Genomic DNA, 15150 nt, shown 5'->3' on the forward strand with positions numbered 1-15150 from the left:
TACCCCCCGCGTCCCATCTCGTGTGCTTACTGGAACAGCTGCGCTCCCAGTAACGGAGAGCTGTGTCCCGTAGGGTCTCGTCCGCGAAACGCACGCGGAAAGGGCAACACCGTTTTCGAAGGCCTGGGCCTTCTCCGGAGGAGCTGTGGGTGAGCCCGGCCTGGAGCTTTGAGGAATTCGTGCTGTGAGGCCTGCTGAGGGAGGTGAGAGGGGCAGGCGAGGCCTGCGGCACACACGCCTCCCTGCACATCGACCTGCAGGGGGTGCTCCGCCACCACTCTTGGGGAAAGCCAGCCATCAACCCATCGCACTCCCAGGAGCCAGGCCCAGGGTGCCCCCCACCCCCACCGCCCACCTTGTACCATCCTCCCAAGCCCACCCAGTCCTGAGAAACACTGTCTGCCACGCTCTGGCTGTGTGGCCCCAGCTGTGGGCACGGCGGGGCTGGATTGGGAAGGCCTCCTCCCTCCCTTGATAGAGATGGAGGCACAGGGGTTTGCTACGTTTTCGTTGCCCAGGCTCACAATGCTAAGGTCTGAAGGCTCCTTTTCAGAGAAGCGTTTTAGCCACTGGAATGAGAATCTGGACTCGGGCCTGAGGTAGCGTTGAGCCCCCAGCCCAACTGTTCAAGGGCTGTTTCCTTTGTAAAAGGGAGGCCCTTGTGTGTGCTTTTTCAGACAGCCACGGAGGGCCGGTTAGTGCCTGAGGAGTGCCCAGCCCAGCGCCTGCAGGGCCCAGAGCAAAGACCTCGACCTGGGAGCTTTCGGCATGACCCGGATGCCAATTGTTTGTAGTTAGAAAGTATTATCATTGCCAGTCCTCATCATGCTACTTCCTGATCACATGACCTAGGCCCAGGAGGACTCAACCCCCCTTTGAGACTCCAGTGTGTGCTTTTCTCTTTTAAATTCTCCACCGGACAGGCACGATTCCACCCTTCTCATGAGAGTTTGCTGGGCATTAAATAGCTTAGGCGCTGCCTCCAGGGCAGGACCTGGCTCGGGGCTTGTATCAAAGAGGGGAGGGTACTTGATCCTGTTACCCTGACTGGGATTCATTTTGGCTTTAGGGATGGCAGATGGGGAGTGTGGTCAAGCGAGAGGAGGGCCTGCTTGATCTATATGTCGATTTGGAAGTGTCATGTGTGACCTTATTTCTCTGACCACGTCTGTCTGTCCGTATGGCTCTAAGGAGCATGGTTTCCATCAGTCGACTCAAGCTCCAACCAGCTGGTGCCTGGACGGGGCCTGGTTACCTAGTGACCCAGCAGTTACCTGCTTATGATCACCTATCCTAGGCAGGCCTCAGGGCCACGCAAGGATGCGAGAGGCACCTCAGGGCTGCCTGCAAGTGTCGAGTCTCAGTCTAGCTGCGCATGGGGTGTTTTTGACGAAACTGTATGAAGATGCTAGCCCCCATTTTTGTGTTTGCGATTTTAAATTCCATCCCTGTGGTGTATTATATCTTGTGAGACTCTGTTTCTTTATCTAGCTTGATTGGCTTCAAGTGCCTGGGTTGGCATATGACATTTCATTTCACTTCTGTGCCTACTCTGACCCATTGCTAGTGTCTGCTTAGAGCACTGTGTTATCGGTGGGGTCGTATGCTGTGATCAACTAGCACTGTCTGCCACGGGCACAGGATTAGGAAGTCGCCTGTGCGCCAGGCAGTTGTTCTCCGGGGTCTTTAAGTTTGCAGACAGTTCGGTCTGTTCACCCTTCACCCCTGTGTCAGCCTATTAAAGCTACAGATATTTGTTTCGACTTGCTTTTCTGCCTTCTTTACAGTGATGATATATAGGTTCGGGTGAGCTGTAATACCCACATTCTTCTCTTATCCCCGTTTTTTTTTCATCCCTTACTATTGGACATAGAGAAATAGAGGAAGACATGGATTTTTAAGTGGGTGGACTGATTTTTAGCAGATTGATCACTGGATTCACGGATGGCTATATAGAATCATAAGAGTTTGTAGATGATTGTTTGGGTGGAGTTCATGAATGGGAGAGAAGTTCCTGAATGCGTTGGTTGAAGGACCTGGTCCTTAGATAAAATGTATGCAGGGAGGGATGGGTGACAAGGAGAATGAATACATGAGTGGATTCGTGGATGAGCTCTCACGTGCAGAAGACCTGATTTCATGGGTAGATCTATGTCACCGCAGATGAATGGATGGATGGATGGATTCAGGATGGGGGTATGACTGCTTTGGCGGAAGACCTGGTTCGTGGGTGGCAGATGGATGGATGAATAAGTAGGCAGATGGAGAGTCATGGATGAATGGGTGAAAGGCAGAAAGGAGGGGAGACTATTCCTTCTCCCCAAGTCCCCCTTCCATCGGTCCTATGACTCACTGGCTGGTCTTCCTGACTGTGGAGAATTGGGAGCTGTTACTTCTCAGGGACCCCAGGTCACTTGTCTGACGCAGCAAAATCTTAAGACTCTCTGTGGACGAAGGCAGCTGCTGGTAGGACAGTCGGCCCCTTGAAGACAAATAGACCACAACTGGTATGAGTAGTCAAGGAGCCCTGGAGGCACTGGTAGGTAAGCGCTGGACGGCCAGTTACAAGGCTGGAAGTTCAAAACCACTAGCAGCTCCAGGGGCGGGGAAGATGTTGCTGCCTGCTCCCTTAAGGATTGACCGCCGTGGAAATCGCTCTGAGTTGGAATCTCCTTGATGGCCGCGGGTGAGTGGGTGGGTGGGCGGGCGGGAGTCGTCGGGGTTGCCCACCTTCCCCCTACCCAGCCGACCGCCCGACACTTACCGCAGGTCAGGGAGGAAGACGACGTCGGGACACGGCGCGGAGCCTCGCCGGCGGTGCTCCCACGCGCCCGCGCGCTGATGCGATTCTGAGGCGGCTGGGAGCCGGAGGAGGCGGAAATCGTTAAGCACCCGGCCACGGCAGGGCTGTCGCACTAGGCTCTTCCTAGTTAGACAGCTTTGGAACCTCAGTGCCCGTATCCGGAAAATGGGGGCAAGAGTGGAGATGGTGCCACGGAAGCGTCCTTCTCTGCAGGGGGTGTGACAGGGGCGGGGCCGTGGGACTGGCCCCTCCCACCGGAGGTGGTCCCGCCCCTCCCGCCGGGAAGGGACGTGAGATTGGTCACTCCTGCCGGAAGTGGCCCCGCCCCCTCCCGCCCCGCCCTGTCCGGTCCTCACTCGGTGGCTTCGGCCGCCGCTCCTCGCTCTCGGGCCGGAGTTGGCACAGGAACTCACGGACCCTGCAAGAAAGGAGCTCGCGTAGCAGGCCCCCTAAGGCGCCCGGGGCCTCCCCGGCCTGGCCCCGCCGCTGGTCCGCCCTCGGGGCAGGCGCGGGTCGCTGGGGCGCCGCTGAGCCCCGGGGCGCGCCCGCCGGGAAGAGGGGCGGCAGCAGCAGGGAGCTCTGCAGCGCCGGGTTCCTCGCCACCCGCTGAGGCACGGCGGGCAGGGTGGGCAGGCGCGGCGCCGAGCGCCCCACGTGCCCCCGAGGCTCGGTGGCCAGGTGCCCCAGTGTGTCCCCGAGCCCGCGTCGGGGGACCTGCCACTTGGCGGGTTCCGCTCGGAGCTCGGGTGGGGTCAGCCAGGGCAGCAGTAGGCAGCTTTTGAGCGGGAGCGCGCAGTCATCTGGAAGCCCATCGGGCGCCACTTGCCGGACCCCCGGCTTGAAGCGAGACTGGGGCATGTCTGTCCCCGCGCTCAGCTCAGGGTATCCTCAAGCCAGCGAGGAGCGGGGAGTGCCGCGGGGCGGGGGCCGGGCAGGGCAGAGACTGAGCCGGCCATGGAGCCGAGAGGGCACGTTAGGGGTTAACATCACGAGGGCTGCAGACAGCGCCCTGGGCCAGAGACCCCCCCACCGGAGCCTCTGTTTACTCATTTGTTAAGTGATGACGGCGGGAGTGCCTGCCTTTTGGGGTGCTGTGACGTTTCAATGAGCCCCTACCTGGGGAGCTGCCTAGAACGGTATCTACCGGGCTCATTGGATGTGCCCAAGAAAAACTCACCACTATTTTTCACACGTTAAAATTTGTAGTATTTAGGGTTCGTCTCAGCTCCACCTCACCGCCTATTGGGCTAGTTTCAGGCACTTCTCCCACGTTTGCTCTTGGGGTCCCCACGTGGACAGGGAGACGGAGGAGGACTCGCTAGTAGAGGCGCGCAAGCTGGAGGCCTGGCTGCTATTGGCTCTGGCTGAGAGTTTGGGAAAGGAGCCCTCGTGGGTTGCTCCCTGCACTGCTAACCCCAAGGTCAGCAGTTCTAAGCAGCCAACTGCTCCTCAGAGAAAGGTGAGGCTTTCTAACCCCGTAAAGAGTCACAGTCTCTCGATTCCACCGGGGCAGTCCTACCCTGGCTATGAGTCAGAATTGAGTAGCTAGCCATGAGATTGGTTTCTGTGGTTGGGAGTTGGGGTGCGAGCGCCCAGCTTAGACAAAAGGAAGAATGGAATTTGACCAGCAGGTCACCAGTCCTGGTGATTCTTGACAGACCCTGGGAGGAGAGCTTGTTGAAAATACAGAAGCCCCCCACCCCCCTAGATTGTGTTTCAGATGGAGGTTGAGGAGATAAGACGTATTTTTAAGACTGCCTTCTCTGGGAGCCAGAACCTTAGCCCTGCTCCCAGCTCTGACATAGGGGTTCCCCAAGCCTGCTTCCTTCTCCCCCCCACCCCACCCTTAGACTGTTTCAGCCCGGAGCTGGCTCCTGGTGTCACACTCACCCTGGTGGGACTTCTGGGTGGGGCCTGAGAAGGTCCCGAGAGCTTAGAGCCCCCTAACAGGTGGGCTGGTTCTTGAGGGAGCCCATCTTTCCGGCCCTGGTCCCACTGTGGGCCCCTCCCTGCTGCCTCAGGATCTCTTAAGGGTCATTGTGATCCGCCCTCACTCACGGTCAACTGGGGCAGTGAGCACTGAGGTCTGTGGGTAGAGGGTGGGGCTCTGTGACCAGGGGGCTGAAGGGGTGAGGGGCATTTGGGACTTCTGACCAGGGAGGGCCAGGTGGGTTTTCGGGAGGCAGGAGGCTGGCTGGCACCTGAAGCAGAAGCCGGAAGACTGCTTCAGCGAGTCATGCAGTGAGTGCGTGTGGGAATGGAGCCTGCATGCTCTGCTTCGGTTTTCTGTGTGATATTGGGCAAGTCCTCCCTCCCAGCTCCGCTGCAGCCTGGACTGATAGGCTCTCAGCTGAGGGGAAGGGAGGTACACATTGTGGAACATCCTGGGACAGTCAAGAGTAGTCTAAATAAGCAATTCTATTACATCCATATGGCTTTACAGTTGAGAAATGAAACTATGGCTTTGTAATTCAAATGACAGGGCATTTACCTGGGAGATGAGGCATCTAAAGAGACCGTCCATCTCCTTCAAATGCCCACGTGTGTAGGGACCCACTTCACCTAGGAGAATTCTGACTTTAGAGGGGAGGGGAGAAATTTTATATCCACCCAAAGTGTGTGTTGACTGTTATGATGGTTACAGAATCATTTGGGGATTCAAAGAGGTTTGTGGGACCAGGATCTTGAAAAGCCATGAAAGTCTGCCCCTGGGGAAGGGGTTTTCTCTTCTATGGGCAGGTGGGGAGCAAAAAAAAAAAAAAACGGCGAGGGTAGATGCTTAGGGAGGAGCGTGGTGGTAAAAATGACTAAGCATCGGCTGCCTACTGAACCCATCATGCTTCTGTGAGGGAGGTGGGGGCAGCCCCGAGAGCAAGGTTGCACCATGTGGATAGAAGAGTTGTGAGACCAAGGGGGAGGGGGAGGGTCTCTCATCTTCTCAGGAGAGCCCAGTGAAGAAGCACTCTGTCGGGGGTAAGACTGAAGAACACCACCTGAGAGATGATTCCGAGCCGTAAGGGAAATTGAAGGGATGGGTACAGCGGCAAGAAGAGGGGCTTCGCTTTTGCAGCTCTCGATGGATGACCAAGGTCATACTGTGAATGGCCACAACGGTGAGCTAAAGAAGGAGCAAGAGATGGCCATGTCTCATCCAACCAAAGCGGTTGGACCAAAGGCTCTGGGAACTCGGCCGGTGGTCATCGACGTGGTTTGGGTGGGAATGGCAACTTCAGTGGTGGAGGCTACTTGAAGGGCAAGGTGACCGGCAGCTCTGATGACGGATAAGAGGCAGTGAGGGTGGTTAGGATGGATGGGAAAGATGATAGCAGTTCTGGGGGTAGTGGAAGCACCACTGATTGCAGCGATTACAGCAATCTATCTTCAAATGACAAACCCATGAATGGAGGAAGCTTTGCAGGCAAATGCGCTGTCCCTTATATTGGTGGAGGTCGATACCTGCCTGGCCAACACACAAAGCCAAGGGGCTATGGTGATCAAGGCAGCAAGAGTAGCTTAGGCTGTGGCAGAAGGTTTTAATGAGGGACAGGAAACCACGCTCAGCCGGAGAGGGAGCCAGAGAAGTGACAGAGAAGCTACAGGCTACAGCGGCGATGTGAACCCCGCCAAGCACAGTGGCAGCTGGGCCGAGCTGCTGCAATGAAGTCATATTTTATTTTTATTTTCTTTAAGTCTTTTTATTGGGGGCTCTTACAGCTCTTAGATAACAACCCCTACATCAGTTGTATCAAGCATATTTGTACATATGTTGCCATCACTTTTATAAATGAAGTCATGTTTTAGATACTACCCCTGCGTATGGGCAAAAGGTCTGGTATTCGTGACTAACTGTAGAACAGGCAACCTTAGGTTCTGTCCTGTGGAAAGTGTATGCATCCCAACAAAGGGTTTTAGTTTTGCACGGACCACTGCTAAAATGTCTTTGATGATGATGCTGTATAGGCAAAGCTCCTCTCCTCTGAAGCCATCTTGATAAACCATGTCAACTTTGGAATTCCTTCAGGGTGATGCCAGATTCCATTCAAAACTTATCTACCTGAGAAGTTGGCTTTCAACCAAAGAAGCCATGTTGTCAGAAAATTTGGCACAGTGCAGTGTGCCCCAAAGTGGGTGATACCGCACCCCGGGATGCTGGAATGATATTGCAAAAGTAGATAGCTACACTTTCTTCTAGGTTGTGGACAAATGTTTTTTCATTGCTAGAGGGGCACTAAAAATAAATTTTTTATTTTTAGGCCAAATAACTTTGGGAATGGGTGGTGGTGTGGAACTGACGGTGTGCTGGAACCTGGGGTTCACCACTCAGAATGGTTACCCCAGCAAAGTTACAGAATGGGTGATGGTTGACATGTCCTATGCAGTATATCTAAATTAAATTATGATACTAGAGAAAATTATAGATGGGACTGAAACATATCATCCGATATCATGTACAATCAATCATTTAATAGCATGAAGGAAGAAAGAGACATGCTACTGGGGCATGGGACAATGCTACTCTGTCACATGGGGTTGCTGCAAGCTGACAACAACAGATTTTCAGACACATGAAGAGCTGGGGTCAGAGGTCTCCCCCCAAAGAGAATTCTAGGCACTGCCAGCAGTAACGCCCAGAATCTGCCTTCTTCCCTTAGAGACATGGAAAGCTTGGAAGAGGCCAGGGCAACCAAGTCTGACCTGGCACAGGCTAGAGAGGAGGCCACATAATTTGCACATAAACAGATCTGGGGGGGCCAAGTGCAGGAATGACTGGGCAGTGTCTCCCCTTTCTGCCTCCATGGTTTTCAGTTCATTGGGGGGCCAGGGGGGAAGCAAAGACAAAAGCCTACATTTTGAGCAACTCTGTAAATTTAAAACTAACATGTCAGCTTAGGAAAAATGAACTTAGTAATGATGAATATTTCCTAACTGCTTCCGGCTGAAGGCTTGACATGAAATATCCCACTAATTTAACCCTTGGTGTCTTGGAAGTTGAGTAATTACCTCTAACTAGCAGAAAAGGTCACTGAAGCATGAAGTCAAAAGAGCCGATCTACCTGCAGGCTCGCTTTCCCACCTGCCTGCTTCACGGTCCCATTCCAGAAACTCTAGAAAAACGGCCTGCGAGGGTGGGCAGCCTGTGTAGAACAGAAACGTCAGCAACTTACTGTTTATGGGGATGACAATCCCTTGGCTGCGCCAAACAACAGAACAAGCAAAAGCCACTGCCATCTAGTGGGCTCCGACCGAGACTCACTCTTCACAGGAGCAGCCAGCCTCATGTCTCCCACAGGGCCACTGTTGGATGCGGACCCCAGACCCGACTCTTTTTCTTTCCTTTCTTGATTTTTTTTTTTGTGGGGGGCGGCGGTAAATTCATCTAAGATGCTAATGGGGATGGGTGGGAGTGAGGAACACAGGCTTTTCTACCCAACGGTAAACCCACAGAACAGTTTTTTAAAAGATGATTTTATTGGGGGCCCACACAACTCTTGTTACAATCCATACATCAATTGTATCGACATAGTATATATATTCCATCGTTCTTTTCTAGACATTTACTTTCCATTGAGCCCTTGGGATCAGCTCCTCTTATCCCCCCACCCCCCCCAACCCTCGTGGCCCCTTGATAGATTATGGATTGTTAATTATTTTCAAATCTCACACCGACCACTGCCTCCCTTCCCCTCTGGTGTCTGTTGTTGTTCCCTCTGGATGGGGACTGTGTGGTTATGTGCCATTCATTACAATCGGTGCCCCCTCCCTCCCCACCTCTCCCCTTCCCCCTACCCTTTTGGTATCTTTATTCCCATTCCTGGGTTCCAGGAGAACATTCGTTTTTCCAAAGGCCACACGAGCGGGTGCTGAGCTGCAGACCGGTCGAGGGGCTGCGCTGCGGGCCGTGCAAGTCCGGTAGGGCTTCCGACCCAGACGAGCCCCGGCGACCGGAAGAGCCGATCGGAGCCCCGCCCCCGGACGCCCGGAAGTGACGCCATCAGACAAAGGCAGCGTGCGCCGGGAGCTGTCGCGCTCGCCGGTGGTCTGGTGGGGTCTCGGCTGCTCTCCGCTCCTCCCCGTCCTCGTCTCCCGGGGTCCGGGGGCCCCCGCCCGGGGTGAGTAGCGCGAGGCGGTGCGGAGGGCGACGGCTTCTGCGAGAACGGAGACCCGGGTCCCCAACGGTCTCAACCCCTCCAGGAGCCGGCTGGCCACGTGACCCGGGCGCGTCGCACTCGTGCCGGACTAGGCCCCTAGTGCATGCCCCCCGGAGGGCCGCACCCCAAGCCTGCACCTGGCATTCGCGCACGTTGGCTCCCAGACCCAGCCCACAGCCAGTCTTTGCTCTGAGCCTCAGTTTCCCCTCAGAAACGCTTGTGAGAACTTATTAAAATGTTGAGTTCAGAGCTTGGCACATTTCTGTGCCCATTGCTGTTGACCTAGTTCAACCTTGGGGTCAGTCCCAGCGCAGCATGTAAACCAGCTAAGAGCCCTCTGGGCCAAGGTCATTCCCGACTGCTGGAGGCTACCAGATGGGAAAGACCTGGTTTTACTGCCCACCAGCTCCGTGCCCTTTCCCGTCTTCAGACCTTGGTTTCCTCGTCATTACCCTGAGGGATTGAAACAGCTGGTGTTGAAGGGGTGGGGCCCGTGCAAGCGGGTGGTTGTGATGTGCAGAATGATGGTCTGGTGCCATGGGATGGGCTTCTGGGAGGGCCTGGGCAGTTACTGGGGTGAGAAGCCTGCTTCTGCATGTTTCCTTGGGGGTGCACGTGGCTTTCCTGGGTGCATTGCCCGTTTCCTCTTTGTTAACTGGCACAGAGGACAAGAGGTCCCTGTGGGACGCGCTTGTGGAAGTCAGAAGCCAGAGAGAGTCACAAGGGTCTGGGGAGCTCAGTGTACGTGCTGGAGGGAGCCCCACCATGGCCCCTTGCGGGTTTGCAGACCTGCAGGATTGACTGCAGCAGGGCAGTGGTAGGCCCTGAGGTGTTAATGCTAGTCTAGGTGTTAATACTAGCATTTGAACCTATTTTCCTCATTTCACCGCGTTAATGGTAAGGTGACCAGATTTAAAGTGGGACACCATTGACGGGGGTGGGGGGTGGGGTTCTTGATGAAAAATTTGGTCTATATGGACCAAATAGACCATTCCCTAGCTTGTTGTGCATTCTTTCAAAAAATCGGGACTTTTTAAAAACGCCAAAAATCGGGACGTCGGGTCACCTTAGTTAATGGGCAGTTGATGAGAATCTCTTAACAGATGACAAAGATCAGGAGAAGCTCCTCGCCAGGTACGCTGTGGAGCAGTTTGCGCTTTTCACATTCACTCGCTCCACCCGCTCAAACCCAGTGTTCGCTTCTCCTTTTATAGGGAAACAAACAGTGGGTCCGAGGTTAAGTGTCAGAGCTGAGCTTACACAGAAAAACACAGCGGACCCTAAGACTTGCTTTAGCTGATGACCCCAAAGCCTGGTTTTTCACTTTAAAATCTGTGTCTTGTCTTTTTCATGGAGCCGCCGCCGGTCTCTTGTGTTGGACTTCTGTCCACACAGGTCCACTGGGAACAGGCCCTGCCCATGAGGCTGCAGGAGGGAGGAGATCATTTCAGACAGGTTTTTGTTGCTTGTTACTTTTAGGATTTGGGGAGTGATAATTATGTGAGGCGTTTGATTCTGTCAAGGCCTGATAGTGAGCACTCCAGCACCATCTTCTTCCATGGGTGTTGGAGAGAGAGAAGTAGAAGCTGGGGTGGTTGTCCTGATGCCTCCTGAAAGCGCCGTGGAGAGGTGGGGGAGGCCAGTTGACGATGAAGGATGCGCAATTCATGTTCCACCTGCTACGATGAGCAAAGGGCTGCTCACCCACCTCCAGGCTGATTTACAGTGCACACAAAGCCAGGCCCTTGCAGCCTACAGTGCCTCACTGTCCCTTGGACTCAAGTGTAGAGGCCTCCCTGCAGTTTGACTGGCTGGCCCTGCAGTCCCCTCTGATTTCCAGGGACCACCTGCCCTGCTCCAATGTGGACGCTGGTGGTGAAGTGAAGACAGAGTCCTGGGACTCATGCAGCCTGTGGAATCGGCAGTTGGACCCAATGTCAAGGTTCCACTGTACTTGACTGCCAGCCTGTGTGCCCTGCTGGGTCCCTTCCTTGTTCGTGGGATTCTTGGTAGTTAGGGTATTCAGAGACTGGACATTTAAAGGAGTCACGTGCTAAAGCTTTTGGTCAAGCAGAAAATTAGAGTGTTGCTCTTAGTGCTACCCATTTTGAATGGTTAAGTTTGGTTTTGTTTTTGTCTGTAGGATTCTCTTGAAAGTAGAAAGTGGTTGTAGGTATATAAAGCTCGTTCATTTATTCATTCATTCAGTAAGCAATCACTAAACACCTGCCTTGTATCAGGTGCTGGGCTTATGGTGTCCGAGGTAACATCCCTGCTCCCCGAGGAGCTTACAGGTGAGTCTGCTGGGGAGGCCGGCAGGTAGGCAGCGTGCAGCATGGAGACCTGCTCGTATGATCAGGAGTGCCAGGACACTGGGGGAGCAGCCTTGCAGGAGCCACAGGAATGCAGCAGTTAGGAGCCGAGGGCCCCCTAAACCTGTTGCCCTAGGAAGTGAAAATTCCACGGTGAGTGCTATCCTTCTAGACTCAACTACAACCAATGGAGCGTTGAAAGGTGTCCGGGGAACAAAGACCTAGAGCCAGCAGGTGTCCTGGAGGAGTAAGATTTCCACTTGACTCGAGACCCTGCCCTGTGTCTGCGCACAGCCACTTCCTGGGGGAGTAGACAGGCCGGTGTTGGGACCCGTCAGCCCTCTGTCAGACACTGCACAGAGGTGAATAGGCAGCACCTGCCCTCTGCAGCTTATATTCTAGTGGGACGGGAAAGACAGTAAACCAATAAAATACTTTCTGATAGAAATACACACGGGAGGCAGCAAAACAGTGATTGGATAAGGGAGCTGGAGGATTGGAGAAAGCTACCTGAAAGGCTGGTCAGGGAGGGCCACCCTGAGGAGGTGACGTGCTGAAGCCTGGGTGGAGAGAGCTGACCAACTGCATGTGGGAGGAGCTGTCAAGGGCAAGGGCTCCTGCAGATCTCTTGGCCTTAGGTTTGGGTTGGTCACCTGACTGGCCACCTGGTATCAGTTCTCCTACCTACATAGTGGAGGCAACTGTGGGACTGACACAGTAATTTGGGAGGGAGAGTCCCTGGTGAGTGAACAATGCTTAGCTCGAATCCACACCTAACTAACTACCATGGTCCCCAGGCTGCTCATTCCATACCAGTACTCTACTGTGGTCACAGCGCACGCCTGCACCCTCAGAACCTCTCCCACAATTGGTTTCACTTAATGACAGGCTAGACCCATCGTCCCCAACATGTGCTTAGGACCCCCACCCTCCAGGCCCAGGATGCCCCAGACCTTGCAGCACTGTCAATCTGTGCTGGCTCTGCGGTCTCCAGAGCGCGTCCACGTTGGCCTTCTCTGGGCCACCACCCCTGCTCGCCTTCCCAGAGGGCTCCTCCAGCCTTTGGACCCCACAGAACTTCCTGGCCTGTTTTGTGGACTCCATATCTTTCAGGCCTTTCCCACTGCCCTGCAGGCGGGGATTGGCATTCTGTCTGGGGGATGCCTCAGAACAAGGAACTCAAGTGGTACGGTGGGTAAGGGCCCAGCTACTAAGGTCAGTGGTTTGAGCCCACCAGCCATTCCACAGGAAAGCCCAGCTTCTATAAGATCACACCCTGAGAAACCCAGGGGGGCAGTTCTGCTCTATCCTATAGAGTCATTATGAGCTGAGATTGATTCGAGAGCAACACGTTTGAGGTGGGGTTTTGTGTGTGTGTGTGTGTGTGTGTTTAAGCTTCATCAGAGCCACAGGATCAGTGCCTTACAGGTGGTGAGCATCTGTTGGCGAGTGCCAGCGCCTCAGGTAGAAGTGTGATCCTTCCACCCCTCCCCAGCTTGATGTGGCCAGGCTGCCCAGCGGCCTGTCTCCGGGAGCGGGTGGTCATCTTTGGCTCTATAGCCAAGGCATGGCCTGCTGTTCTGATTCCCTCTTGACCCTTTGTCTCGTCTCTTAGGCTCTTGCCCACGGAGCTGCCAGCACAATCTTCCAAAAGCACGGGTCTGCTCGCCCTGCTTCCTCTAGAGTCAGGTGAGGGGCAAAGCTTTTTGAGTGCAGCCCAAACCAGTACATGTGACCCGTACGCTTGAGCTTCCCAGTACAAAGGCTCTCTGCCTGTTCGCCGGTCTCCACGGGCCCTCAGCGCTGTATCTGACAGAGGCGGATGAGCACTGGCCTGTTGGCTCCCACAGGAAGCAGTCGAAATCCCTGCTCCCGCCTGGGCCTGTGTTCTCTGCCCACCTCTCCACATTCTGCTGGTGGCCATGTGTCCAGGACACGCGGCCTGGAGCGGCTTTCTTACTGGGGTGGCAGGGGTAGGGGCTCCGTTCTAAATAGGCACTCCTTGGCTCCACCAGTGTCCCCGCAGCATGCTGCTGCTTCACACCTGAATCGTCTCGTAACAACCAGTAGCCCCCACCCCATCCAGCCCCAGAAGGCAAGTGAAGGTCATCTGGTGGCGTTCACACGGGCTCTGGCGGTAGGGTGGCCAGGTGTCAGCGTGGACTGGATGCTGTGAGTTGGTGTGGTAGGCCTAGGAGAGCCGGGCTCACTGACTCCATGCACGGCAGGCCCCCCACCTGCCCTTGTGACATGAAGGATTTACTCCCCCCTTTATTTTTAAATATGTTTTTGGTTTGAAACTAGCACATGTGTCACAAAAGTCCTCTTCAATGTTACTTTTCCTCCTCTTAACTGCTCAGACGTCTGTAGATCCGACGGGTAAGGAGGCTGGAGGGGTTTGGAAGATGGTGACTCTTCTTTCTCTCTCAAATATTATTTAAAATTTAACCCACCCAAAGAAGACACTGCACATAGCTGACAGCCCACAGCACCCAGACGGTGACAGTGTCCTGGTCACACACCCTGCCCCCGCGCAGGGTTTGCGCGCAGCGGCTTCTCTTTCCTCACCCACCCTGCTCCCCTTGTCAAACTCCTCAAAAGACTTTTCCTTTGGTGTAAGCCCCCCCCCACTTTATAATGATGTGAAATCTTTTTCTCTATGAGCTGACTAACTTTGCTGAGCATGTCTTCCAGTTTGGTCCATGTCAGGAGGGGTTGACAGACTCGTCATTGTTTGTTCAGGATGCACAGTAGTCCTGTTGTGGGTCTGGATCAGGGTTTGTGTACCCATTCCTCCGCAGCCGGGGGCTCTGAATGTGTCCGTCTTTGTGCTGTGAGGTCAACGTGAGTGTGCACATCTGCTCTGCCTCCTTCTGTATTTCTCTAGGGTAGGTGCCGGGTGGAGGGACTGCAGAAGCGTCGGGGACTTCTGTTTGGATTTGTCTATTCTGGTACACACTATTCTGGTAGCTGTAGTGACTGTACACTTCCGTGTAAGCACGCCCATGAGTGCTTGTCAGCCAGCCACTTCACGTCTCTCCCCGTTGTAGATAGGCGATTGCTGAATTGCCGCTCCCTATCAATCCAGTATAATGAGGAGACGAGAATGCTTCTCTTTTCTTCTTTTGACAAGGAAAAGCTCAATTGAAAAGAAGGCAGGGGGAAACATTTTTTTTGAAGACAGAAAAATATTAAAACCCTTTAACTGGATCAAGAACAAGCTCCAGTGATGAGGTGTTCAGAATGTTTCTTCCCATGGAGAATCCTCCATCTGCAGCTGTAAGCAAAGTGTGCTCCTGGACAGTCACCCCTCTCCCAGGCTTCCACCGGTTTCCTCCGGTTCTGGTCCTCCCTGCCCAGCCATTCACACCAGGCCCTTTCTCTTCTCTAGCTCCGGAACAAGTCAGCAGTGCCCAGGGAACATTTCCAAATCGGCCCACCTCTTTATTGCCATGTCTCCCCCTCCTCCACCCAACACAGAGACTAGGCGGTGACCACGACCAGCACACCAAACTGCTCCCTGGCTCCCCTTAATGTCCACCCTAGAAGGGGTCTTTCTCTGATGAGCACAGACTTTGCTGCGTCCATGCATCTAAGAGCAAGCTGCTTGCTCAAAAGGCAGACCCGCCAAGCACTCTTTCCTCTGCAGGCCTTCCCTTACGGTAACGCTCCTGTTCTGTCAGCAGGTCTGCTCTGTGTGGGACTTGGGTTTTTCTTTCTAAGCCTGTGTTAGTCTGGGTAGTTTAGAGAAACAAATCCACACAAGCTAGTGTATAAGAGAGTTTTATATAAAGGTTAAGTGCACATCAAGAAAACATCCCAACCCAGTGCTGCCCAAACCCACAAGTCCAACATTAACCCTTATGTCCGACACCAATCCACAAAG

At 54.1% G+C, this 15150-nt stretch overlaps 1 protein-coding gene and 1 long non-coding RNA gene across 2 annotated transcripts in view; one reads left to right on the plus strand and one right to left on the minus strand.

The window, feature by feature from the left end:
* The window catches only part of CUNH9orf50 (chromosome unknown C9orf50 homolog), a 7504-nt gene extending 2561 nt beyond the window's left edge, over window positions 1–4943 (minus strand). The window contains exons 1-6 of the mRNA XM_004713338.2: window positions 4858–4943; window positions 4694–4717; window positions 3160–3221; window positions 2765–2858; window positions 2354–2482; window positions 31–194 (exon numbers count right to left, since the gene is read on the minus strand). Of these exons, the coding sequence (XP_004713395.2) occupies window positions 31–194; window positions 2354–2482; window positions 2765–2858; window positions 3160–3221; window positions 4694–4717; window positions 4858–4943 (559 nt within the window). The remainder of the gene's footprint in view (window positions 1–30; window positions 195–2353; window positions 2483–2764; window positions 2859–3159; window positions 3222–4693; window positions 4718–4857) is intronic.
* A 3898-nt stretch (window positions 4944–8841) lies between these two features.
* Window positions 8842–15150, plus strand: part of LOC123521504 — a 9809-nt gene continuing 3500 nt past the window's right edge. The window contains exons 1-2 of the long non-coding RNA XR_006679931.1: window positions 8842–8913; window positions 12880–12953. This is a non-coding gene — a long non-coding RNA (uncharacterized LOC123521504). The remainder of the gene's footprint in view (window positions 8914–12879; window positions 12954–15150) is intronic.

This window comes from Echinops telfairi, unplaced genomic scaffold, assembly GCF_000313985.2.
Source record: "Echinops telfairi isolate 266 unplaced genomic scaffold, ASM31398v2 ScPeMD7_22;HRSCAF=79, whole genome shotgun sequence".
Classification (NCBI taxonomy): domain Eukaryota; kingdom Metazoa; phylum Chordata; class Mammalia; order Afrosoricida; family Tenrecidae; genus Echinops; species Echinops telfairi.